The sequence below is a fragment of the Globicephala melas genome, chromosome X (assembly GCF_963455315.2).
Source record: "Globicephala melas chromosome X, mGloMel1.2, whole genome shotgun sequence".
NCBI lineage: Eukaryota > Metazoa > Chordata > Mammalia > Artiodactyla > Delphinidae > Globicephala > Globicephala melas.
The window spans coordinates 73,078,660-73,105,826 of NC_083335.1; the positions used below are offsets into that span (position 1 = coordinate 73,078,660).

A 27,167-nucleotide genomic window follows, 5' to 3' on the forward strand; every position below is an offset into this window, starting at 1 on the left:
TGGTTTCTGGCTGGAAAGCCTGCTGGGAAGATGATGAGGTTGGGTTGCTGAATAGGAGTTAAGCATGGAACTGGGTTCTAGTAGTGAAGGAATAAAAACAAAAGTTATTGAATCAGAAATTAATAGTTGGTGACTTCATGCTATCTTGCATGCTATTCTTTTATTCACAAACACATATCTTCCTTAGTCTCTATTCCTTTCTATTTTATATTCTCCCAACATCTCCTCATTGTTTTAACCTCAGTGGCCCTTAAACCTTGCTCCTAATTCCTAACTCTGCCCTACTATTTTCTTGCCTTCTTTCATAACCAGCCCATAAATCTTAGCTGTTTAACCTTGAGCAAATTACTTAACCTCTCTTTGTCTCAGTTTCCTCATCTACAGTAAAGGGTTAACAATAGAAGAAGGTATCTTGAGTTTCTGTGAACACTAATTAAAATAATCCATATAAAGTGCTTGGCACAGTGTCTGATACCTAGTAAAGACTCAGTAAATGTTAGCAGTAATAATAATAATATTACTAAAATTAATAATAAAATAATAGTAAGTTAGTAATTAGTATAATTATTTTTTCTTTTATTTTCTAGCTTCTCCATTCCCATAGAATCCTCTGCCACCCCCTCCCCGATCTCCCAGCCGTCTTTCCCCACTCCTTCCCTTAATTGATTCCAGGCTCTCTTCTATCACACTCTGTACCTCTTCATCAATCTTGTGCACAATCTTGTGCCTCTTTCATACATCCCTCCCCTCCAGTCTTATCACTTTATTCTAACCCCCTTCACCCACCTGCAATTTGAAGTTACCTGAGGAAAAACTTTACAGCAAGCAACTGCAGCTCTAGGCAGGAGATATGGGCTTGGATCTGTGTTTGGAAAAAGAAATGGAAAATAATCAGGGATCATTGGGCTCTGGAGCTGCACAGTCCACAACTGCTGAAACTGTGGTTATTCCCACTCTGTTTTCTTCCACTGGGACTACAGAAAGGAGTGGATAAAGAATTCTTTCTCCTTTTCACTGTGTTGGATGAGAACAAGAGCTGGTACAGCAATGCCAATCAAGCAGCTGCTATGTTGGATTCCCGACTGATCTCAGAGGATTTCAAGGGTTTCCAAGACTCTAATCGGATGCATGGTATGGGGAGTGCTTTTACCCTAAGCTACAACTGAGAGATTATAAGTAAAATCTAGCCTAGATTTAATCATGATCCATTCCTGAAAACATTGATCCTATCGGTCATCTCTTCCCAAGAGACAAGCTACATCAAGGTATTAAACCTAAGACAACATATCTTATACTTAGTCCTTTCTTGTGCTTTGTTCTGTGTTACACAGTATGGGAGACACTAGAAAAAGATACTGTAAAATGAGGACTGCACACAAAGAATCCGCTAGAGAATGAGGAGAGTAAGCTGGGATGATACCTTTCCAGTCTTATCTTCTTCTTTCTTATCACCCGCTATTCTTGCTTCCCAACCCCATACTCCAGCCAAATAGGGATATTTTCTCTATATAGACATACCTTGTACTCTTCTGAGTCCATGCTTTTGTAATGATTTGTCCTCCACTTGAAATACCCCTCCTTACATTTTTGCTCTTAGCCAGTGGAAATTCTTCTCATTTTCTAAGGCCCTACTCAAAAGCTACCTCCTCCTCATTTCTTATTACCAAGTCCCAGGATGATGATACCCTCTTACTAACTACTATTGTATTTTTATCAGACTCTTTCAATAGCAAGTTCCATACACTCCAAAATATTGTAGTTATTTGTTACGTGCCTTTTGACTTCTGCTAGAGTGTAGTCTCCTTAAAGGTGAGTATTGTTTGTTGTTTATCTGTGTATCTTTTACATGGTCTAATATATAGTAAGTAGTTATTGAACTAGTGAACTACTAAATTAATGAATAGGTGGGTGGGTGAGTGAATTAATGAGGAGTCATGGTCCAAGTTTGTAAGGAACTCTCAGCATTTTGCAATGAAATGAAACTAACACCCATGAAACAATTATAGAATATTCAAGACAGACTATAATTAAGTGCTAAATTGTGTGGAACAGCTTTTAAGTGACATAGCATTCAGAAAAGGAGAACATTAATGAGGAACAATCCAGTTAAAGGATTCCTGGAAGAAGGAAGTGCTTGACTGAGCCTTGAAGTCTGAATAACTTTGCAATCAAACATTATAGGTAGGGGAAGCAGAATCAAGCAGTTAGCGATGGTTCCATCAGCATCCCAGGGGATTATCAAATAAAGTTACTCATTAAAGCTGGTTCCAGTGGATGTAGGAACATTGAAAAGGGATCAGCTTCAAGCAGGTCTCCCTGTATTTTTGAGCGGAGTATGCAGGGTGGGAGAGGGTCAAGAACGAGTGTGTTGTCTTTTGGCTCTATCTCTTGCTTCTCATTACCAGTCAGTTACATCAGTTGGAAAAAGTAATACAGTCTACAAACCAAGTTTATTCCAGTATGAATTTATTTGACAACTGATAAGTACTAGGTAACATGCGAGGTGCTTGGAAAAAATGATGTGCTTCATGCTAGGTCAATCTAGTGTGGGAGATAAATTTGTACTTAAATCACTGGACTCTGTGGTAAGTGACATTTCAGAATTTTGTGGGGAGAAAAGTTTCAAGGAAGCCAGAAAGAGTGCAAAAACTGCTTTACAGGGTAGAAGATATTTGAGCTAGTGCATAATGGATATGTAGTAATTTGCTGTAGAGAGAAACCAGAGGGAAAGTTTATTCCAGGCAAAGGGAACAGCCTGTGAAAAATCAACAAGTATTTTCTACGTGCCTACCATGTTTAAGGTCCTGGGAATACAGAGGCAAATAGAGCTCACAGGATAAAGGTGTGTATGTGTGTGTGAAAGAGAGTGAGAGGATAGGATATAGGTAGGAGTACCAGGGAGGATGCTTTCGTGTGGGAGTTCAGACCAGAGATGTTGAGAGCCAGAAATAAGGCAGTGGGAGTGAAGATGAAAAGGAGGAAACAGATTGAAAGCTGAGGAAGGAACCTTGGGGAACTCCAACACTTTACAGAGGCATGGAGAATGAGTATAAGATGGAGGAGGAACATTCAGAAAAGTTATAAGAGAACCAGGGACATTTGGTGCTATAGAATCCAAGGGAGAAGAGTTTCAAGAAAGTGGGAATAGGAAAGATTAATACGTGTGTGTGTGTGTGTGTGTGTGAGTGTGTGTGTGTGTGTGTGTGTGTGTAAGTGTGTGAAAGAGTTGTGGGAGTGGAGAGTAGTTCAGTTTTGCCAGGATGTGAAGTATGGTGGAGGAGGGGCAGCAGGTAAAGCCAGAAAGGACAATAGGGCCCTCGTCCCAAGAGGCAGATCTTCATAAGTAGAACTAAAGTGGCTTAGGGAAGAAGGCAGAGGAGTTGAGAATGACTCAGAAATTTCAAGTTGTGGGAAAACTTAGTACAGAGCTGATGCCATGCTGCTGGCTGGTGCCCAAGTAGTCTGGTCTCACCTCCCCATCCTGTCTTGTGTTTTTGTTTTCCAGCCATTAACGGGTTTCTGTTCTCTAACTTGCCCAGGCTGGACATGTGCAAGGGTGACACAGTGGCCTGGCACCTGGTTGGCCTGGGCACAGAGACTGATGTGCATGGGGTCACGTTCCAGGGCAACACTGTGCAGCTTCAGGGCATGAGAAAGAGTGCAGCCATGCTCTTTCCTCACACTTTTGTTATGGCCATCATGCAGCCTGACAACCCTGGTAAGTGCTTTAGCAGCTGGCCCTAGGCTGAGAAACTTTATTGGGCATTGGACTGGGTGAGGTGGGGGGCTGGTGAAGAGAAAAGGAAAGTCATGTTGAGGGTACTTGTGAACTTTTCAAAACAGTTGTGTCTTCTCCTTCCTCAATGTGTACTCCATGTTTTGGTTATTTGGATTCTCTTCTCAGTTGCAGGCAGAATAAAGAGCTGAGGAAGCTCTTTTCTGAAACAACAGGAGAGAAGTAGGGATGCTGCCCAGTATCAGGGCAATTCTTGTATAGGCAGAGGGTAGACTTGGTTGCATAGACCCTTGGCCATGTAGAGATTCTATAGATTTAACTCTTGCACTGGAAAAGAGGTCCATGAGATGTACCTATAAGTGCTTCCAACTCTGATATTCTGTGAGGAGTTTTGCAAACTTCTGGTGGGAGTGGGGGGCGAAGTGTGCTGTAACATTTGCAGCCTAGGAATCAGAACACAGGAATTTCTAGTCCAGGCTCTTTCATTAACTTGCTGTCCAATTTTTGTCTAATTACTTCCCCTCTCTGTGGCTAGATTTCTTCCTTCTTTTTATTTTTTGTTCATTCTTCCCCCTCTCTCCCTCTCTTCCTTTCTTCTCTTTCTTCCTCTGTCCCTCCTTCCTTCCCTCTCCTCCTCCCTTTCCCTCTCCCTATCCTTCTTTCATGATGAAATTTGACTAGAATGTTTCTCCAGATTCCATCTGTGTCTGATATTTCATAACGTAGCAGTCATTTCTCTTTTTTTGTATATTTTGATTATGTTTTTAGCATCTTTATTGGAGTTTAATTGGGTTACAATATTCTGTTAGTTTCTTCTGTGTAACAAAGTGAGTCAGCTATATGTGTACACATATCCCCAAAATCCCTCCCTCTTGAGACTCTCTCCCACGCCTCTACGTGGTCACAAAACACCGAGCTGATCTCCCTGTACTATGCAGCTGCTTCCCACTAGCTATCTGTTTTACACTCGGTAGTGTAGATATGTCAATGCTACTCTCTCACTTCGTCCCAGCTTAACCTTCCCCCCTCCCCGTGTCCTCAAGTCGATTCTCAACGTCTGTGTCTTTATTCCTGTCCTGTCCCTAGGATAATCAGAACCTTTTTTTTTTCTTTTTAGATTCCATATATATGCGTTAGCATGTGGTAATTTTTTTCTCTTTATGACTTACTTCACTCTGTATGACAAAATCTAGGTCCATGCACCTCACTACAAATAACCCAATTTCGTTTCGTTTTATGGCTGAGTAATATTCCATTGTATATATGTGCCACATCTTCTTTATCCATTCATCTGTCGATGGACACTTAGTTTGCTTCCATGTCCTGGCTATTGTAAATAGTGCTGCAGTGAACATTGTGGTACACGATTATTTTTGAATTACGGTTTTCACACGGTATATACCCAGTAGTGGGATTGCTGGGTCGTATGGTAGTTCTATTTTTAGTTTTTTAAGAAACCTCCATACTGTTATCCATAGTGGTAGTATCAATTTACATTCCCACCAACAGTTCAAGAGTGTTCCCTTTACTCCATACCCTCTCCAGCATTTATTGTTTCTAGATTTTTTGATGATGGCCATCTGACCAGTGTGAGGTGATACCTCATTGTAGTTTTGATTTGCATTTCTCTAATAATTAGTGATGTTGAACATCTTTTCATGTGTTTCTTGGCAATCTATATATCTTTGGAGAAATGTATATTTAGGTCTTCTGCCCATTTTTGGATTGGGTTGTTGTTCTTTTGCTATTGAGCTGCATAAGCTGCTTGTATATTTTGGAGATTAACCCTTGTCAGTTGCTTCATTTGCAAATATTTTCTTCCATTCTGAGGGTTGTCTTTTCATCTTGTTTATGGTTTCCTTTGCTGTGAAAAAGCTTTTAAGTTTATTAGGTCCCATTTTTTTAATTTTGTTTTGTTTTTATTTCCATTTCTCTAGGAGGTTGGTCAAAAAGGATCTTGCTGTGATTTATGTCATAGAGTGTTCTGCCTGTTTTCTTCTAAGAGTTTTATAGTGTCTAGTCTTACATTTAGGTCTTTAACCCATTTTGAGTTTATTTTTGTGTATGGTGTTAGGAAGTGTTCTAATTTCATTCTTTTACATGTGGCTGTCCAGTTTTCCCAGCACCACTTATTGAAGAGGCTCTCTTTTCTCCATTGTATATTCTTGCCTCCTTTATCAAAGATAAGGTGACCATATGTGCATGGGTTTATCTCTGGGGTTTCTATCCTGTCTCATTGATCTATACTAAAAACAGAAATATAGTAATTTCTCTTTGCAGTGCCTGAGGTATATTCTTTTGTCCAGGCAGTAGGTGGCAATAGTGTTGGTAAGAAAAATCTGTCAGTTAAATGCAGTTCCCACGAAAGTTTTATTTTAGTTCTGTAAATTCCATTCATATTTGAGAAAAAAATCCTTAAACAAAGGAAGTTTCCTTGACAAATTAACAATTTCAGCCTGGCACTGGGTTTGACAAAAACTTGACAAAAAACATCACTTGGGTCCTCATTTCTCCCCATCTACCTAGGATACTTTCTTGGTCAAGAAGAGTTGTTGTTAGCAAATTAGAAATAACCATTAATGGGGCTGAAAGGGACAATAGAATTAAGTGCTTGTAGTGAGTGCTAGGGTGGGGAACTTCTGAGAAAGAAAGACCCATCTCTCTAGCCTTGGTCCCAAAGTCAAATCCTAGGTTTAATATCCTTCCTATGAAATTAGCCAGGCTACCCAGCCAGGTTTATATGCCTCTGTGGGGCTCATTCTTACTCTGGATGAGTGAAATTATTTTTGTGCCACACTAAGGCCCAAGGAGAGTGACTGTAGATGGCTTAAAAACATGGGAAGAGAGGCAGTGAATGGGTTTATAACAGTAAAGGCTTAAAAGGTTAATCTTGGTCAAGATTTCTGAGTTTTCTTATTAGAAAAAGCCCAGGCTCTTTTTACCTTTGCATTTTCCAGTCCTTTCAAACTCTCCTCTTTCTGAACAATCCTCGAGTCATAGAATGTTTGAACTGGTACAGCCCCTTCGAGATCATCTTTCACTTATTTTGCTAATGGGTGGAAGAGACAGAGATCTGGAGGGGGGGAAATGATTTTCTCATGTTAGGAACGTCAGCTCTAAATTTTTTTCCTCTTGCCCCTTCTTCATCAACCCCTGTTGATTCTTACTCCTAGGTAATCTCTTTAATCTGAAGTCTCCTTCATTCTACCTTGAGAGTTTAGTCTCTGATTAAGACTGAGAGAGGCCATTGTAAGTAGTTCCCCAAAGACAGGACAAAATTTCCAAGTTAATGGAAAAGCCAGAACCAGAATCTGGCTTTGGAATTCTAGAAAAAGGGGTAGCAATGAAGATTGGTAAATATAAATATGCAATTAAGCAGCTTTGCAGATGACTTAAAGCATTACCATGGAGATTCAACATGTTGTTTGCTGGATGCTTACAATTATGTTTAACAAAACAGAAGAATAAATTCCCAGAAAAAAATGCAGCAAAATGCTAGGAGTGTGAGTGTTGTGGGTTTATCGGTGACATTTTTAATCCTGTTTTTGCTTTGCTTTAAATTCTAATAATATTTTAATTTCAAATATTAATTACCTTTAATAGAAATGATGATTTTGCACTTAAAAATGTCCCGAATAATACACCTCAGCTTTTCCGAAAGAACCACTGATACTAGAGCTTTGATATCCAGGGAAAGTGGCAGAAAAAGAGGCTAGAGCTTGTAATGTGCTATTTTCCACCAACTTCATGTTAGATTTCTCAGCAGCAAAGAGAACATTTATTACTTCACATTATTACTTCACATTTCTTGTGAAGTCCAAGTGGTGTGGACTTTACAGCAGATAGCTGTGGGTAGAAATATAAACATTGGAGGAAAAGTCCAGGCTAGAGAGAGAGATTTGAGTATTTTCATAGTTGAAGTCCTTTAGCATGTAAAGTTATAGGAAATAAAACTTAAAGCAAAAATCAACATTTAAGTGGTAGAAGGGAGAAGACAAACCAGGTTAAGGAGACAGAAAAAAATTGGTCACAGAGGTAGGAGGAGACTCATATGCCAAAGGCAGAAAAGCGTTGAAAAAGAAGCAACTTGGGGACTTCCCTCACGGTCCAGTGACTAAGACTCAACACTCTCAATGCAGGGGGCCCGGGTTCAATCCCTGGTCAGGGAACTAGAACCCACATGGTGCAACTAAAGATCCCATGTGCTACAACTAAGACCTGGTGAAGCCAAATTAATAAATAAATTTTTTTAAAAAAAAGAATCACCTTGGACAACAATGTCCATATGAGATGATGTGATAGTCCTAGGTCATATGATTCTCCCAAAAAGGCTTCTATCTTTTCCCATTCCCTCCAGTGATCATCAGACTTTCTTCTCCATACCAACCCCTAAGCTATGATGTTTGGACAGTGTATGCAGTCATTCATTTGCACAGAAATTCATTCACTCAACACATATTTATTGCACACATTCCATGTGCTAAGACTGGGATAGAGAGGTGAAAAGATAGACATGATACTTACTCCCAGGGGAGATCTACAACAAACACACACACATAAAATAATAAGATAATTTCAGATCATGATATATGTCATGAAGGAAATAAAATACAATGGTGTGATGAACTGATTGGAGCTTTAGAGAAGTTATTTAGGGAAGACCACTCTGAGATTGTGACATTTAAGATCTAAGTAATGGGGAGGAAGGAGCTATATGAAGATCTCTGAGCAGAATATTCCGAGCAGAGGGACAAGCAAGTGTAAATGTCTCAAGGTGGGAATAAACGTGGTTTGTTCAAGGGTCAGAAAGAAGGCCAGTATGGTTGGAGTGTAGTGAGCAAGGAGAAGCCTGACATCATATGAAATCATAGAGGTTGGCAAGAGTCATATTATATAGGGCCTTATAGACCACAGTCAGGAACTTGAATTGTATTCTGAGTATGAATGGAGCATTTAAACAAGGCAGCAATGTGCTCTGGATCATATTTGTTAAAGAGGACCCTGTATCTTGTTTGGAGAATGTTTGAGGTGGGAGGGAGAAACAGAGAAGACAGTTGTGAGACCATTGAAGTTTTCCAGGTGAGAGACGATAGTGGCTTTGACTAAGGAAGTGAGAGTGGAAACAGAAGGATGACTGTGAGGGAAGAGATGATAGGATTTATTGATGGAATAGATTTGGGGTATAAGGGAAATTGAAAAGTCAGAAAGTAGATATGGAAAGAAAATATTAGATTTTTTCAAGAAGTCTATAAACTAGTGGAAAGGACTGTTTTTTAAAGAGAGGAACACTTAGTCCTTAACCATGTGATTTATATGTAAAGTGTTTTAAGAGTAGAGAGGTCAAGAACATAAAGTCCAATGTGGGCCAGAGTAGTCAGCGAGGACTTTCTGGAAGAGATGAAGCATGAATTGGGTCTTGGAGAATGAGTGCACACTTATAGATATTTATGGGGAAGGGGATGGGCAGGTCTATTCCAGAAAAGTAAAAATAACATGAGTGAAAATTCCAAGATAAGAATGAGATATGTGAGAGGGGCAATCAGGGACAGATTTAGTTAAAGCACTGATGAGTTTGGGACAGAGTGGTAAGTGGGATTGCATCAATAGTTTTCAGCTAGCTCATAGAGGCCTTTAAAAGCTAGGAGGAATTTGTAGTGGTGGTATAGGCAGTCAGCAGTAAAGGAAGTAATACTGGGGAAAATGTAAAAAAGTTAGTTTCTCCTGATCAATAGTCTATGAGCCTATGTGTCCTTGACATAGAAATCTGGATCTTGAGATTAGATCCAGGCAGCTCTACAATTCAGACATTTAAGACTGATATCCAAATATTTCATTGTAAAAAACCTAGGGGAAGCCATTCCAAAGCTCTCTGATGTAAGAATTCTTGTGATCAAGAAATTCATATATATATATAAGCCCACATTTATTTCTTTGAGACTTGGTAGGAAGGGAGAAAATTGGTCAATTTCTTCCTTTAAATAATAATTACAGCTTTATTTACTTACTTATAGTTTCACTTATTGAACATTTACTCTATAATGTGCCAAGCAATATCTACATATTATTGTGTTTAATTCTAAAAAAATCCTATTAAGTAAAATGCTCCCCACTTTACCATGAGGAAACTGAAACATACAGAGGCTTAAAATTTTCCTGAAGGTTATATAGAAAATAAGTGTCAAATAGGGTGACTGACCATCCCGGTTTGCTCAGAACTGAGGAGTTTCCAGGGGCATGGGACTTTCAGTGCTAAAACTAGAGAAGCCCTTGGTAAACAGGGAGGAGCTGGTCATCCTAGTGGCAGGTTTAGTTTTAAACCCAGACAATGTAGCTTTGGCACCAGAGCTCTTAAACTCTGTGCTCATTGCTCTCAATAAACTTGTAATAATCTTTTATCTAATGCATGGAAAAACCTTATCTAAAACTACCCACTCTCTGCAATATGCCTAGAGAGAAGTAGGAACTCCCTCAGACACTATACAGGGGTGTTTTGATTCAGGTTTTTCTCTCTGTTCCTACCTCAGGGACATTTGAAATTTACTGCCAGGCAGGCAGCCATAGAGAAGCAGGAATGAGGGCAATCTATAATGTCTCCCAGTGTCCTGGCCACCAAGCCAACTCTCGTCAACATTACCAAGCTGCAAGGATCTACTACATCATGGCAGAAGAGATGGAGTGGGACTATTGCCCTGACAGGAGCTGGGAACTAGAATGGCACAACCAGTCTGAGAAGGACAGGTAAGGCTTCAGAAAAGAAGTGATCACACTTTCAAAGACTCTGGACCATTTTACTGAAATGGAGGAGGATACTGAAATTCTGAGCTGTGGAGGCACTTATCTGAAGTCAACTAATAAGATACCAACAAATCTAGAGGAAGGACTAGAACACAGGTAAGCTGGTACTCAGTGCTTTATCTATGTTGTTATACTGTAGAGCTGAAGTAAAACCTTGCCCACATCCTCATGCTCTCAGTCTTGGCATCCTTTCCTCTGGTTAGCCAGAAGCACTGATATTGGGACTTAAACTTTATAGGGAATATACTCAAGGGACTGAATGTCCCCAAGCTCATATGTCCCTTGACAAAATGTCATTAAGATAGAGGCTAAGCTGTATAGAAGAAAAAGGCCAAAATAGAGTGGCTTAAATATGTTAGAATTTTATTTCTTGCTTAAGTACAAATATGAGCAGTTCGGGACCAATAGGTTAACTAGTTACCCATAACACTTGCTTTCATCTCTGGAACTAAGACATCTCTTCCAGTTGTAGTCACTCCCAGCTATCAAGAAATGGACACTAAATCCATGGCAAGCAGCATTGTCTGTGAGGCAATGACCTGAAGTTGTAATACATTACTTTCTCTGAAACCCCATTTTCCTGAACTTATTCATATGGCCATACCTAGCTGCAAGAAAGTCCAGGAAGTGTAATCTCTGGTTAGGCAGCCATGTGCTCAGCTAAAACCTAGGTGATTCTATTACTAAAAAGGAAGGAGTGGAGAATGGAAATTATGGTACAGTTTAGCAATTTCAACTATAGTTTATTTTTGGTGTTCTCACTACCCTTTGCCAATCTTTCTGTTGGTTTTTGAAGGTTGAAGCCTTCTTGCTAACTTGTACTGCAAGCTAGAAAAAATTAAGTCCCTTTTCTGGACTCTGGCTTACTCATCTTTAAAGTGATGTGGTATAGTTGAAAGAACTTGAGCAGCTTTTAATCCAAGCCCTGGCTCCCTTTCTGGCTGATAGTATCAATGAAGATAAGCCCTGTCACCTCTAGATCACTGGATTCCACCTCTAGGACATACATACCTCATCAGCCTATTGGGACGATCAAATGATAAAATGAATAGTAAAGTTCTCTGTAAACAGGAAAACATCCCATAATGAGAAATCTGTAAGATTTCATTTTCTTCCTACCTCTCCCTACCCCTTATCCACCAACAACAGAAGCAGTTAGTATTCTCCATTCTCCTACCACCTGTACCTTGTTCTTTGTCAGACTAATTCCATCTAATACATCATTAAGGCTTGAGCTAGAGTTCAGGGCTCTGATTCTTACCAGATTAATTTTACTATAAATTCATAACTGGATGATGGCAAACAAGGAAATATAAATAAATATTGAAATATGCCATCTTTAACTGCAGATATGCATCCAAAGTGTGTAATCTGATATTAGAATGAATAGGCCTCACCTTCTTATACCTGTGACATGAGGTTGGGTCTGACATAGATTTCCCATACTTGAAAATGAGGGGTTAAGGGCAAGGTGCTGATGCCACTCTTTGGATTCCTCTAGTTATGGTCACATCTTCCTGAGCAACAAAGATGGACTCCTGGGTTCCAGATACAAGAAAGCTGTATTCAGGGAATACACTGATGGTACATTCAGGGTCCGACGGCCAAGGACTGGATCAGAGGAACACTTGGGAATCTTAGGTAAGGGAATTCCACTTCCCTCCTAGTGTCTAGAAACCTGTTATGCTCTTAGGGAGGTCATGTCATATCAGGAAGGCCTCTCCATTCCCCATTATCAGTTTTCCTTATAGTGGAACTATGGTCATATTTTATAAATCATCCATGAAAATAAGCAATCATATGGGGGTAATTCATGAATTCTGCTGCAACCTAAACCAGGTATTTCCAGGCCTCTATATCTAGGGATCTGTAAGGGTGATGATTTTTTTTTTCAATGCTAAAAGCAAGGGAACTTAGGAACATCGAAGAGTAGGAAAAATGGTACAGGGAACTAGTATGACACTTACACCCTTGCAATTATTGCTGTAGTTTTTTCACTTTCATAGGAGCCAATGAGTTTCATCATTCTTATCTTCACACAGAAGGGACCCAATGGTCCTTGAAGGGAACCCAGCAATTCTGTACTCTGTGTCAAACTCTCACTCCTTACCAACAATTATTCCACAGAGCCCTGAATATCTAGAAACTTGGGCTGTTATACAGAGTTGGAGTGGGAAAAGTAGGGATAATTGGAGGCATAATCTTGTTGAAGTACCTTTATCCTGTGGGTAGCAGTATCAACTCAAGGACTTCTGAATTTAAAAATGGAGTCAGTCATGACTTTCAGTTTTGGGACCCTTTCTCCGGGCAAACTCCTAAATCTAGGGAGCTCCTATGTATATCCCTTTTTTAATGTCTTTAATGTCCCTGTTCCACTATTCTACTAATGAGACTTTTTCTTCTTTTGTGTATACTAGGTCCACTTATCAGAGGAGAGGTTGGTGATATTCTAACTGTGGTATTCAAGAACAATGCCAGCCGGCCCTACTCTGTGCATGCCCATGGAGTGCTAGAATCTAGCACCGGCTGGCCACTGGCTGCTGAGCCTGGTGAGTGGGAACACTTAGTGAAGGAACACGTGAAGCATCTCTGTTTCAGCTCTCTGGCTTGTTCCTTTAAAAACTATATATATATATATATATATATATATATATATATGTCCTTAGCGAACAGAAACAGGAATATTAACCAGAACTAAGCCCCAGTCTGAATCTGTCCCTATGAAACACTCATTTTTTCAATCTCAGAACAGACTGTTCACCTAAGGTCTTGTGTGTGTGTGTGTGTGTGGCTTAAAATAATACAAATTTATTATCTTCTGGTTCTGTAGGTCAGAGGTCTGACATAGGTCTTCTTGGACTAGAATCAAGGTTTTGGCAGGGCCTGTGTTTTTTCTAGAGAATCTAGGGGAGAATCCATTTCCTTGTCCTTTCCAGCTTCTAGAGGTCACCCACATTCCTTGGCTCACACCCGATTCCCCCAGCTTCAAGCCAGCAGCAGTGGGATGAATCTTTTTCACATTGTGTCACTATAACACTGATTTTCTGCCTGCTTTTTCCATTTAAAATATTTGTGGCAAAACAAACATAAAATTTGCTATCATAACCATTTTAAGTGTACAGTTCAGTGGCATTAAGTACATTCACATTGTTGTGTAGCCATCACTGTCATCCAACCATAGAACTGTTTTCATCTTGCAAAACTGAAACTCTATACCCATTAAATAGTAACTTGCCATTCCTCCTTCCCCAGCTCATGGCAACCAACATTCTACTTTCTTGTCTTTATGGATTTGACCTAGGTAGCTCATGTAAGTAAAATCATACAGTACTTGACCTTTTCTGACTAGATAACTTCACTTGGCATAATGTTCTCATGGTTCATCCATGTTGTATTTTGTGACAGGGTTTCCTTCCTTTTTAAGGCTGAATAATATTACACTATATATATACCCCACATATATATGTGTGTGTATATATATATATATATACACACAAAACATTGTTTTTTAAGGTATGTAAATTTTATTTTACTTTTTTATTCTTTTTTTAACATCTTTATTGGAGTATAATTGCTTTACAATGGTGTGTTAGTTTCTGCTTTAAAACAAAGTGAATCAGTTATACATATACATATGTTCCCATACCTCTTCCTCTTGTGTCTCGCTCCCCCCACACTCCCTATCCCACCCCTCTAGGTGGTCACAAACCACCGAGCTGATCTCCCTGGGCTATACAGCTGCTTCCCACTAGCTATCTATTTTACGTTTGGTAGTGTATATATGTCCATGCCACGCTCTCACTTTGTCACAGCTTACCATGCCCCTCCCCATATCCTCAACTACATGCTGTAGTAGGTCTGTGTCTTTATTCCCAGCTTACCCATAGGTACTTCATGGCCTTTTTATTTATTTTTTTTCTTAGATTGCATATATATGTGTTAGCATACGGTATTTTTTTTCTCTTTCTAACGTACTTCACTCTGTATGACAGATTGGAGGTCCATCCACCTCACTACAAAAAGCTCAATTTCATTTCTTTTTATGGCTGAGTATTATTCCATTGTATATATGTGCCACAACTTCTTTATCCATTCATCTGATGATGGACACAGGTTGCTTCCATGTCTTGGCTATTGTAAATAGAGCTGCAATGAACATTTTGGTACATGAATCTTTTTTTTTTTTTTCGGTACGCGGGCCTCTCACCGCTGCGGCCCCTCCCGCTGCGGAGCACAGGCTCCGGACGCGCAGGGCCAGCGACCATGGCTCACGGGCCCAGCCGCTCCGCTACATGCGGGATCCTCCCGGACCGAGGCACGAACCCGTGGACCCTGCATCGGCAGGCGGACTCTCAACCACTGCGCCACCAGGGAAGCCCCATGAATCTTTTTGAATTACGGTTTTCTAAGGGTATATGCCCAGTAGTGGGATTGCTGGGTCGTATGGTAATTCTATTTTTAGTTTTTTTTTTTTTTTACATCTTTATTGGAGTATAATTGCTTTACAATGGTGTGTTAGTTTCTGCTTTATAATAAAGTGAATCAGTTATACATATACATATGTTCCCATACCTCTTCCCTCTTGCGTCTCCCTCCCTCCCACCCTCCCTATCCCACCCCTCCATGCGGTGACAAAGCGCCGACCTGATCTCCCTGTGCTATGCGGCTGCTTCCCACTAGCTATATACCTTACGTTTGGTAGTGTATATATGTCCATGCCTCTCTCTCGCTTTGTCACAGCTTACACTTCCCCCTCCCTATATCCTCAAGTCCATTCTCTAGTAGGTCTGTGTCTTTATTCCTGTCTTACCCATAGGTTCTTCATGACATATTTTTTCTTAAATTCCATATATATATATATATATATGTTAGCATACAGTATTTGTCTTTCTCTTTCTGACTTACTTCACTCTGTATGACAAACTCGAGGTCTATCCACCTCATTACAAATAGCTCAATTTCGTTTCTTTTCATGGCTGACTAATATTCCATTGTATATATGTGCCACATCTTCTTTATCCATTCATCTGATGATGGACACTTAGGTTGTTTCCATCTCTGGGCTATTGTAAATAGAGCTGCAATGAACATTTTGGTACATGACTCTTTTAGAATTATGGTTTTCTCAGGGTATACGCCCAGTAGTGGGATTGCTGGGTCATATGGTAGTTCTATTTGTAGTTTTTTAAGGAACTTCCATACTGTTCTCCATAGTGGCTGAACCAATTCACATTCCAACCAGCAGTGCAAGAGTGTTCCCCTTTCTCCACACCCTCTCCAGAATTAATTGTTTCTAGATTTTTTGTTGATGGCCATTCTGACCAGTGTGAGATGATATCTCATTGTAGTTTTGATTTGCATTTCTCTAATGATTAAAGATGTCGAGCCTTCTTTCATGTGTTTGTTGGCAATCTGTATATCTTCTTTGGAGAAATGTCTATTTAGGTCTTTTGCCCATTTGTGGATTGGGTTGTTTGTATTTTTGATATTGAGCTGCATGAGCGGCTTGTACATTTTGGAGATGAATCCTTTGTCAGGGACTGCATTTGCAAATATTTATCCCATTCTGAGGGTTGTCTTTTGGTCTTCTTTATGGTTTCCTTTGCTGTGTAAAAGTTTTAAGTTGCATTAGGTCTCATTTGTTTATATTTGTTTTTATTTTCTTTTCTCTAGGAGGTGGGTCAAAAGGATCTTGCTGTGATTTATGTCATAGAGTATTCTGCCTATGTTTTCCTCTAAGATTATGATAGTGCCTGGTCTTACATTTAGGTCTTTAATCCATTTTGAGTATATTTTTGTGTAAGGTGTTAGGGAGTGTTCTAATTTCATACTTTTACATGTACCTGTCCAGTTTTCCCAGCACCACTTATTGAAGAGGCTGTCTTTTCTCCACTATATATTCTTGCATCCTTTATCAAAGATAAGGAGGCTATATGTGCGTGGGTTTATCTCTGGGCTTTCTACCCTGTTCCATTTGTCTATATTTCTGTTTTTGTGCCAGTACCATACTGTCTTGATGAATGTAGATTTGTAGTATAGTCTGAAGACAGGGAGGCTGATTCCTCCAGCTCCATTTTATTTTTCTTTCTCAAGATTGCTTTGGTATTCAGGTTCTTTGTGTTCCCATGTAAATTGTGAAATTTTTTGTTCTAGTTCTGTGAAAAATGCCAGTGGTAGTTTGATAGGGATTGCATTAAATCTGTAGATTGCTTTGGGTAGTAGAGTCATTTCCACAATATTGATTCTTCTAATCCAAGAACATTGTATATCTCTCCATCTGTTTGTATCATCTTTAATTTCTTTATTCAGTGTGTTATAATTTTCTGTGTACAGGTATTTTGACTCCTTACATAGGTTTATTCCTAGATATTTTATTCTTTTTGTTGCAATGGTAAATGGGATTGATTTCTTAATTTCACTTTCAGATTTTTCATCATTAGTGTATAGGAATGCAAGAGATTTCTGTGCATTAATTTTGTATCCTGCTACTTTACCAAATTCATTGATTAGCTCTACTAGTTTTCTGCTAGCATCTTTAGGATTCTCTATGTATACTATCATGTGATATTCAAACAGTGACAGCTTTACTTCTTCTTTTCCGTTTTGAATTCCTTTTATTTCTTTTTCTCCTCTGAGAGCTGTGGCTAAAACTTCCAAAACTATGTTGAATAATAGTGGTGAGAGTGGGCAACCTTGTCTTGTTCCTGAACTTAGTGAAAATGGTTTCAGTTTTTCACCATTGAGGACGAAGTTGGCTGTGGGTTTGTCATATATGGCCTTTATTATGTTGAGGAAATTTTCCCTGCTTTCCCTGAGGAAAGCAGGGCTTTTATCATAAATGGGGGTTGAATTTTGTCAAAAGCTTTCTCTGCGTCTATTGAGATGATCATATGGTTTTTCTCCTCTTTTTGTTAATATGGTGTATCACATTGATTGATTTGTGTATATTGAAGAATCCTTGCATTCCTGGAATAAACCCCACTTGACCATGCTGTATGATCCTTTTAATGTGCTGCTGGATTCTGTTTGCTAGTATTTTGTTGAGGATTTTTGCATCCATATTCATCAGTGATATTGACCTGTAGTTTTCTTTCTTTGTGACATCCTTGTGTGGTTTTGGTATCAGGGTGATGGTGGTCTCGTAGAATGTGTTTGGGAGTGTTCCTCCCTCTGCTATATTTTGGAAGAGTTTGAGAAGGATAGGTGTTAGCTCTTCTCTAAATGTTTGTTAGTATTCGCCTGTGAAGCCCTCTGATCCTGGGCTTTTGTTTGTTGGAAGATTTTTAATCACAGTTTCAATTTCAGGGCTTGTGATTGGTCTGTTCATATTTTCTATTTCTTCCAGGTTCAGTCTCAGCAGGTTGTGCATATCTAAGAATTTGTCCATTTCTTCCAGGTTGTCCATTTTATTGTCATAGAGTTGCTAGTAGTAATCTCTCATGATCCTTTGTATTTCTGCAGCGTCAGTTGTTCCTTCTCCTTTTTCATTTCTAATTCTATTGATTTGAGTCTTCTCCCTGTTTTTCTTGATGAGTCTGGCTAATGGTTTATCAATTTTGTTTATCTTCACAAAGAACCAGTTTTTAGTTTTATTGATTTTTGATATCGTTTCCTTCATTTCTTTCTGATCTGATCTTTATGATTTCTTTCCTTCTGCTAACTTTTGGTTTTTTTTGTTCTTCTTTCTCTAATTGCTTTAGGTGCAAGGTTAGGTTGTTTATTTGAGATGTTTCCTGTTTCTTAAGGTAGGACTGTATTGCTATAATCTTCACTCTTAGAACTACTTTTGCTGCATCCCATAGGTTTTGGGTCGTTGGGTCTCCATTGTTATTTGCTTCTAGGTATTTTTTGATTGCCTCTTTGATTTCTTCAGTGATCACTTTGTTATTAAGTAGTGTATTTTTTAGCCTCCTTGTGTTTGTATTTTTTACAGATCTTTTCCTGTAATTGATTTCTAATCTCATAGTGTTGTAGTCAGAAAAGATAATTGATACAATTTCAATTTTCTTAAATTTACCAAGGCTTGATTTGTGACCCAAGATATGATCTATCCTGGAGAATGTTCCATGAGCACTTGAGAAAAATATGTATTCTGTTGTTTTTGGATGGAATGTACTGTAAATATCAATTAAGTCCATCTTGTTTAATGTATCATTTAAAGCTTTTGTTTACTTATTTATTTTCATTTTGGATGATCTGTCCATTGGTGAAAGTGGTGTGTTAATGTCCCCTACTATGATTATGCTAATGTCTTTTATGGCTGTTAGTATTTGCCTTATGTATTGAGGTGCTCCTATGTTGGGTGCATTAATATTTACAATTGTTATATCTTCTCCTTGGATCGATCCCGTAATCATTATGTAGTGTCCTTCTTTATCTCTTTTAATAGTCTTTTTTTAAAGTCTATTTTGTCTGATATGATAATTGCTATTCCAGCTTTCTTTTGATTTCCATTTGCATGGAATATCATTTTCCATCCCCTCACTTTCTGTCTCTATGTGTCCCTAAGTCTGAAGTCGGTCTCTTGTAGACAGCATATATGTGGGTCTTGTTTTTGTATCCTTTCACCCAGTCTCTGTCTTTTGGTGTGAGTATTTAATCCATTTACCTTTAAGGTAATAATTGATATATATGTTCCTATTCCCATTTTATAATTGTTTTGTGTTTGTAATTGTAGGCCTTTCCCTTCTCTTGTGTTTCTTGACTAGAGAAGTTCCTTTAGCATTTGTTGTAAAGCTGGTTTGGTGGTGCTGAACTCTCTCAGCTTTTGTTTGTCTGTAAGTGTTTTAATTTCTCCATCAAATCTGAATGAGATCATTGCTGGGTAGAGTATTCTTGGTTGTAGGTTTTTCTCCTTCATCACTTAAGTATGTTCTGCCACTCCCTTCTGGCTTGCAGAGTTTCTGCTGAAAGATCAGCTGTTACCCTTATGGGGATTCCCTTGTGTGTTATTTGTTGTTTTTGCTTTGCTGCTTTTAATATGTTTTCTTTGTCTTTAATTTTTGTTAATTTGCTTAGTATGTGTCTTGGCGTGTTTCTCCTTGGATTTATCCTGTATGGGTCTCTCTGTGCTTTCTGGACTTGATTATTTCCTTTCCCATATTAGGGAAGTTTTCAACTATAATCTCTTCAAATATTTTCTCAGTCCCTTTCTTTTTCTCTTCTTTTTCTGGCAACCCTATAATTTGAATGTTGGTGTGTTTAATGTTGTCCTAGTGGTCTCTGAGTCTGTCCTCAGTTCTTTACAGTCTTTTTCATTTATTCTCCTCTGCAGTAATTATTTCTACTATTTTATCTTCCAGGTTACTTATCTCTTCTTTTGCCTCATTTATTCTGCTATTGATCCCTTCTAGAGTATTTTTAATTTCATTTATTGTGTTGTTCATCGTTGCTTGTTTCCTCTTTAGTTCTTCTAGGTCCTTGTTAAATGTTTCTTGCATTTTCTCACTTCTGTTTGCAAGATTTTGGATCATCTTTACTATCATTATTCTGAATTCTTTTTCAGGTAGACTGCCTATTTCCTCTTCATTTGTTACGTCTGGTGGGTTTTTACCTTACTCCTTCATCTGCTGTGTATTTTTCTGTCCTCTCATTTTGCTTATCCCACTGTGTTTGGGGTCTCCTGTTTTCATTCTGCAGGTTCGTAGTTCCCATTGTTTTTGGTGTCTGTCCCCAGTGGCTAAGGTTTTTTCAATGTGTTGTGTAGACTTTCTGTTGGAGGGGACTAGTGCCTGTGTTCTCTTGGCTGAGGTAAGATCTTGTCTTTCTGGTGGGCAGGTCCACGTCTGGTGGTGTATTTTGTGGTATCTGTGGCCTTATTATGATTTTAGGCAGCCTCTCTGCTATGGGTGGGGTTGTGTTCCTTTCTTTCTAGTTGTTTTGCATAGGGTGTCCAGCACTGTAGCTTGCTGGTCGTTGAGTGAAGCTGCGTCTTGGTCTTGAGATGGAGATCTCTGGGAGATTTTCACCATTTGATATTATGTGGAACTGGGAGGTCTCTTGTGGATCAGTGTCCTAAAGTTGGCTCTCCCACCTCAGAGGCACAGCACTGACTCCTGGCTGGAGCACCAAGATCCTTTCATCCACATGGCTCAGAAGAAAAGGGAGAAAAAATAGAAAGAAAGAAGAAAGAAAGAAAGAAAGAAAGAAAGAAAGAAAGAAAGAAAGAAAGAAAGAAAGAAAGAAAGAGGATAAAATAGAATAAAATAAAGTTATTAAAATAAAAAGTAATTATTAAGAAATTTTTTTAAAAAAAATAAAAAATGAATAAATAAAATGGATGGACAGAACCCTCAGACAAATGGTGAAAGCAAAGTTTTGCAGACAAAATCTCACAGAGAAGCATACATGTACACCCTTACAAAAAGTGGAAAAAGGGAAAAAATAATATATCTTGCTCTCAAAGTCCATCTCCTCAATTTGGGATGATTCGTTGTCTAATCAGGTTTTCCACAGTTGCAGGGTACATCAAGTTGATTGTGGAGATTTAATCCGCTGCTCCTGAGGCTGCTGGGATAAATTTCCCTTTCTCTTCTTTTTTCGTACAGCTCTCGGGTTTCAGCTTTGGATTTGGCCCTGCCTCTCCATGTAGGTCACCTGAGGGCATCTGTTCTTCCCTCAGACAGGAAGGGGTTAAAGGAGCAACTGATTTGTGGGCTCTGGCTCACTGAGGTTGGTGGAAAGGAGGGGTACAGATGCGGGGCGAACCTGTGGCCGCAGAGGCTGGCATGATGTTGCAACAGCCTGAGGCGTGCTGTGTGTTCTCCTGGGGAAGTTGTCCCTGGATCACGGGACCCTGGCAGTAGCGTGCTACACAGGCTCCCAGGAGGAGTGGTGTGGATAGTGACCTGTGCTCGCTCACAGGCTTCTTGATGGTGACAGCAGCAGCCTTAGCATCTCATCTCCGTCTCTGTGGTCCGCACTGTTAGCTGCGGATTGCGCCCGTCTCTGGAGCTCCTTTAAGCAGTGCTCTTAATCCCCTCTCCTCATGCACCAGGAAACAAAGAGGGAAGAAAAAGTCTCTTGCCTCTTTGGCAGGTCCAGACATTTTCCTGGACTCCCTCCTGGCTAGCTGTGGTGCACTAACCTCTTCAGGCTGTGTTCACACCGCCAACCCTCATCCTCTCCCTGCGATCCGACCAAAGCCCGAGCCTCAGCTCCCAGCCCCCACCTGCCCTGGCGGGTGAGCAGACAAGCCTCTCGGGCTGGTGCTGGTTGGCACCAATCCTCTGTGCAGGAATCTCTCCACTTTGCCCTCGGCACCGCTGTTGCTGTGCTCTCCTGCATGTATCTGAAGCTTCCCCCCTCCGCCACCCACAGTCTCTGGCCACGATGGGGCTTCCTAGTGTGTGGAAACCTTTCCTCCTTCACAGCTCCCTCCCACTGGTGCAGGTACCATCCCTATTCTTTTGTCTCTGTTTTTTCTTTTTTCTTTTGTCCTACCCAGGTACGTGGGGAGTTTCTTGCCTTTTGGGAGGTCTGAAGTCTTTTGATAGCATTCAGTGGGTGTTCTATAGGAGCAGTTCCACGTGTAGATGTTTTTCTGATATATCTGTGGGGAGGAATGTGATCTCCGCATCTTACTCTTCTGCCATCTTCCACCACCTTAGGTCTTTTGTTTAATCAAAGACATGCTCAACACTTGCCACACATGGAGCCTTATACTGTCATTAGCGCTGAGTACAGATTGAGCTTCTAACCCTCTCTAGATCTGAAGTTGAACTTGGCTATAGTCTGAGCTCCTAATCATGACTAGAGAGTGACCTGTACCAGACCACAAACTGATCCTTAAACCCAGCCATAGATAAAGTTCTTGTCCTCTTAGTACAGACTAAATCCTAACTTCAGTCATATACTAAACTTCTAATACTAAATGTAGTGTTACCATATTCCTGACCACATTATCTTCCATGCATTCATTCATTGAATTAACACTTACTGGAGCCTTACTGGGTGCAGGAGAAATTTTAGAAATTATAGAAAGAGTGGGGAATAATACTTTTTCATACCCTAAAAAAAAAACTTGGGCTAATAGGATAGATAAGTAAACCAGTAATTATAATCCCAGTTTTAACTGTTAAATCGGAGCTTTAAAAATGTGCCATGGAAGTGTAGAATAGGGTACCTAATCTAAAGTTTGGATGGTCAAGGATTGTTTCCCAGAGTAGGTGATAGCTGAGATCTAAATCAGTAGTTCTCAAACTTTAACATGTATCAGAATCACCTGGAAAGTCTGTTAAATCATAGATTTCTGGGAATATCCCCAGATCCTCTGATTCAGTAGGTCTGGGATAGGGTTCAAGAATTTTCTTATTCAAACAATTTCCTAGGTGATTCTGATGTTGCTGGATCAGGATCTACACCTTAAGAACCACTAATCTAAAAAATGAGAAGTAAGTATACAGGTAAATTGGTAAATTGATAGTGTGGAAGAAAAGAAGAAATTTGATGTTGAGGAATGGGTTCTAAAAAGATCAAGTAAGTAGAATCAACAGGATTTGATTAATTGGATATGGAAGGTGAGAAGGAGGATTCTTGAATGACAGCCAGATATTTGGAGGAAAATCCTGGAATGATTCCCACATTTTTGGCCTGGACAACCAGATATATGGTAATGTCATTCACCACTATAGGGAACATGGGCAGAAACTGATTTGGGATGGGGAAGAATGGATGATGGTGAGTTCACATTGGAATTTCTTGAATTTGTGATGTCTGTAAGACAACGAAATAGAGATATCTAATAGACATAAAGGTCCAAAGCTCAAAAGAAATGTAGGATCTGAAGGAATAGGTGTGAAAGACATCAACATTTAAGTAGTAATTGAAGGCAAAGAAATAAGCACAGTCACCCTGGAAGAGTATATTCATTGGGACAGTAGGAATCCTAGAATGATACCCTGAGGAAAACCAACTTTTAAGGGAGGTACTAATTGAAAGGTAAGCGTGAGAAAAAGTGAGCAAGATGTTAGAAGAAAAACCATGATAAGATTGTATCGAAAATGTTTAAAAGATCATTTCAAAAATGAAGAGGTCAACAGTTTCAGCTTCCTCAGAGGGATTAAATGAGATAACATAAAATTTCCCATTGGATATAGCAACAGAGGAATGGCTGGTGCTTTTCATAAATTGGTGGGAAAAGAAGCCAGATTATAATGGAATAAAGAGTAATTGGGAGAGTTGGGAGTAGAAACAGTGAGTGTGGATTGATTTTAAGACTTAAGAAGAGCAATTTCAGGTGACGAGATGGTCTGGGGTTTGACCAGGGGCTAAAGTAAAGTGGAAGTGAAAGTTAATGGAATTGAGATCAAGGGACTGAAAGGCTAGAGTGTTGGATGAGTCATACATATAGACTTCAAAGTTACTCAGAAGAGTGGTAGAGATTGGGGTGGAAAGGAAGATGGTGATCCAGGTACTAAAATCATCAATAAATGAGTAAAAGGAGAAAGGAGATACATTGGAAGCAGGGAAAACATTTAGAAGGTTGTTGTACATACAAGTGATGATGATGACTTTAACAAAAATGGTAGGAAATGAGGATTGAGAGAATTAGTTGGGTTTGAGGGATGTTAATGGATAATCAATAGGACACGATGATTGTACAGGTGTTAGGGGATAAGAGAGAGTTAAGGATTACAAACTGATTTTTTGGATTAAGCACCTAGATGGTGGTACCACTCACAAAAGAAGATAAAAAAGCACGAAGTATGGGGTGTTTTTGTTTGTTTATTTAGAGGGGGAAGATATTAAGTTTATTTATTTATTTTATTATTATTTTTTTGCAGTACACAGACCTCTCACTGTTGTGGCCTCTCCTGTTGTGGAGCACAGGCTCTGGATGCGTAGATTCAGCGGCCATGGCTCACGGGCCCAGCCGCTCAACAGCATGTGGGATCTTCCTGGACTGGGGCACGAACGTGTGTCCCCTGCATCAGCAGGCGGACTCTCAACTACTGTGTCACCAGAGAAGCCCATTAAGTTTTTTTTTTTGATTGTCTTGAATATAAGGTACCTGTAAGACATCCAGGTGGAAAAGAGAGCACTGAAAAGAATAGGAGGTTGGGCTTCCCTGGTGGTGCAGTGGTTGAGAGTCCGCCTGCCGATGCAGGGGATGCAGGTTTGCGCCCTGGTCCGGGAAGATCCCACATGCCGCGGAGCAGCTGGGCCCGTGAGCCATGGCTGCTGAGCCTGTGCGTCCGGAGCTTGTGCTCCACAATGGGAGAGGCCACAACAGTGAGAGGCCTGCATACCGCAAAAAAAAAAAAAAAAAAAAAATAGGAGGCTGTACTCAATTTGAGTATGGGTTTGTAATTTGGAAGAAATATCTGTAAAAATGTGGAGTTTTAACAGTCACCAGTAACTACAATAAATGATAGTTGAAATCATGGTCATATGTGAGATCACCTAGTGAGATAGTGTGTAAAGTGACAATAACATTGAGCTGAGAATGGAACTTTGCAAATACCATTATTTAATAGGAGGTGATATACCTTAAATAATTTATAGATTTGAAGCAGTTCTAATCAAAAGCACAATTGGACATTTTTATACTTAAATGAAATGATTGTATATAAAGTTCATTTGGAAGAATAAGGAATGCCTGGACAAGAAGATCCAAGAAGTATTTTAAAAGATGAATGAGATGAATGGACCTAGAGAATATAATACATAGTGAAGTCAGTCAGACAGAGAAAGACAAATACTATATGATAACACTTATATGTGGAAATTAAAAAAATAATACAATAATATAAAATGAGTCTATATACAAAGCAGAATCAGACTCACAGACATAGAAAACAAACTTATGGTTACCAAAGGGGAGAGGAAAGGAAGAAGGGACAAATTAGGAGTATGGAATTAACAGATACAAACTACTATACATAAAATAGATAAACAACAAAGATATACTGCATAACACAGGGATTTATATTCAATATCTGTGATAACCTATAATGGAATATAATCAGAAAAAAACCTGAATCATTATGCTGTACACCTGAAACTAACACAATATTGTAAATCAACTACTCTTTAATAAAAAAGATTAATGAGAGAAGACTAGCACAACCCAATATTACAGCATATTATAAAGGTACAATAATTAAAGCAGCATGGTACTGTTAAAAAATAATTAATAGGACAAAAAAATCCCTGAAACAGACTCAAAGTTCTACCTTTGTCAACAGCTGTGGGAATACAATTATTCCAATACTAGCCCACATTTCTTCTTTCTACCTCCCTCCTTAGGTCTCCTCACTAAGGAAATGTTATTAACCTGATTAGTCAGAACCCAGGATATTTGTTGGACAATGCCTTACTAGTGGGCAGGGTTACTCTTTCTCTCATCTCAGCACTCTCTATTTCACTCTTCCATGTGGTAAGTTGATCTGTGCCTGCAAATGGGTAAACTGGTTATATGAGTTAAGACTCATATAACTGGTTTTCTGTGTTATGCCTGCACTGCAGATCAAGCTATCTGTTTCAAGGGGCTGGAATGAGGAAGCTTTGTTTAGGACTTTAAGTCAAAGTTTTTCAGAAGCCTCAAGGAGAGGAGTAATTAATAAAAGTCAGACATTCTTGTGGTCCTGTATTAATATTATCACAAGCGCATAGAAATCTTGCCTCTTGCCTCTAATGCTGAGTGTATATAAAAGTTTAATATTAGAAAAATCTAGCATTTCAGTGGCAGAAAGGAAAAATTGATCAATACAGTCAGCCCTCCATATCCACTGGTTCAACCAACTACATCCATGGATTCAACCAACTACAGACTGAAAATATAGTTGATCCTTGAACAACATGGATTTGAACTGCACAGGTCCTCTTATATACAGATTTTTTCAATAAATATGTACTAAAGTACTACCCAGTCTGTGGTTGGTTGAATCCACAGATGAGGAACCATGAATATGGAGAGCCAACCATAAAGTTATATGTGGATTTTCATTTTTTATATAATTTTTAAAACATATTTATTTATTTATTTGGTTGCACCAGGTCTTAGTTGCAGCAAGCGGGCTCCTTAGTTGTGGATTGTGGGCTCCTTAGTTGTGGCATGCATACTCTTATTTGCAGCATGCATGTGGGATCTAGTTCCTTGACGACGGATCAAACCTGGGCCCCCTGCATTGAGAGCACAGAGTCTTAACCATTGCACCACCAGGGAAGTCCTTATATGTGGATTTTCAGTTGTGTGGAAGGTTGGCATCCTTAACCCTGTGTTGTTCATGGGTCAACTGTATTCAGAAAAAAATTCCAGAAAGTTTCAAAAACCAAAACTTTAATTTGCCATGGGCCAGGAACTATTTACATAGCATTTACATTGTATTTACAACTATTTACATAGTATTTACATTGTATTAGATATTAAAAGTAATCTAGAGATGATTTAATGTATATGAGAGGATGTGTGTAGATTATATGCAAATAGTGTACCATTTATATAAGAGACTTAAGCATGGATTTTTGTATCTATGGTGGTTCCTGGAACCAATCCCCCATGGATACCGAGAGAGGACTATATGGCTTTAGGACAAGTTGTCTCTTGCCAAAAACAAAATTAGATCTCTGTTTATTACCATATGCTAAAATAAATTACAAACAGATTAAAGGTAAAATAGTTTAAAAATAAAAG

The 27,167-nt window shown here is 39.2% G+C and overlaps 1 protein-coding gene across 5 annotated transcripts in view; it reads left to right on the forward strand.

Moving 5' to 3' along the window:
- Positions 1 to 27,167, forward strand: part of HEPH (hephaestin) — a 95,165-nt gene that overhangs the window by 39,408 nt on the left and 28,590 nt on the right. For 3 of the 5 annotated variants that reach the window (XM_030851429.2, XM_060292866.1, XM_060292867.1), the window contains exons 11-15: positions 981 to 1,131; positions 3,506 to 3,718; positions 10,261 to 10,474; positions 12,033 to 12,172; positions 12,949 to 13,080. In XM_030851429.2, coding sequence (XP_030707289.1) covers positions 981 to 1,131; positions 3,506 to 3,718; positions 10,261 to 10,474; positions 12,033 to 12,172; positions 12,949 to 13,080 — 850 coding nt within the window. The remainder of the gene's footprint in view (positions 1 to 980; positions 1,132 to 3,505; positions 3,719 to 10,260; positions 10,475 to 12,032; positions 12,173 to 12,948; positions 13,081 to 27,167) is intronic. The other 2 variants (XM_060292868.1, XM_060292869.1) reach the window with 1 other exon arrangement.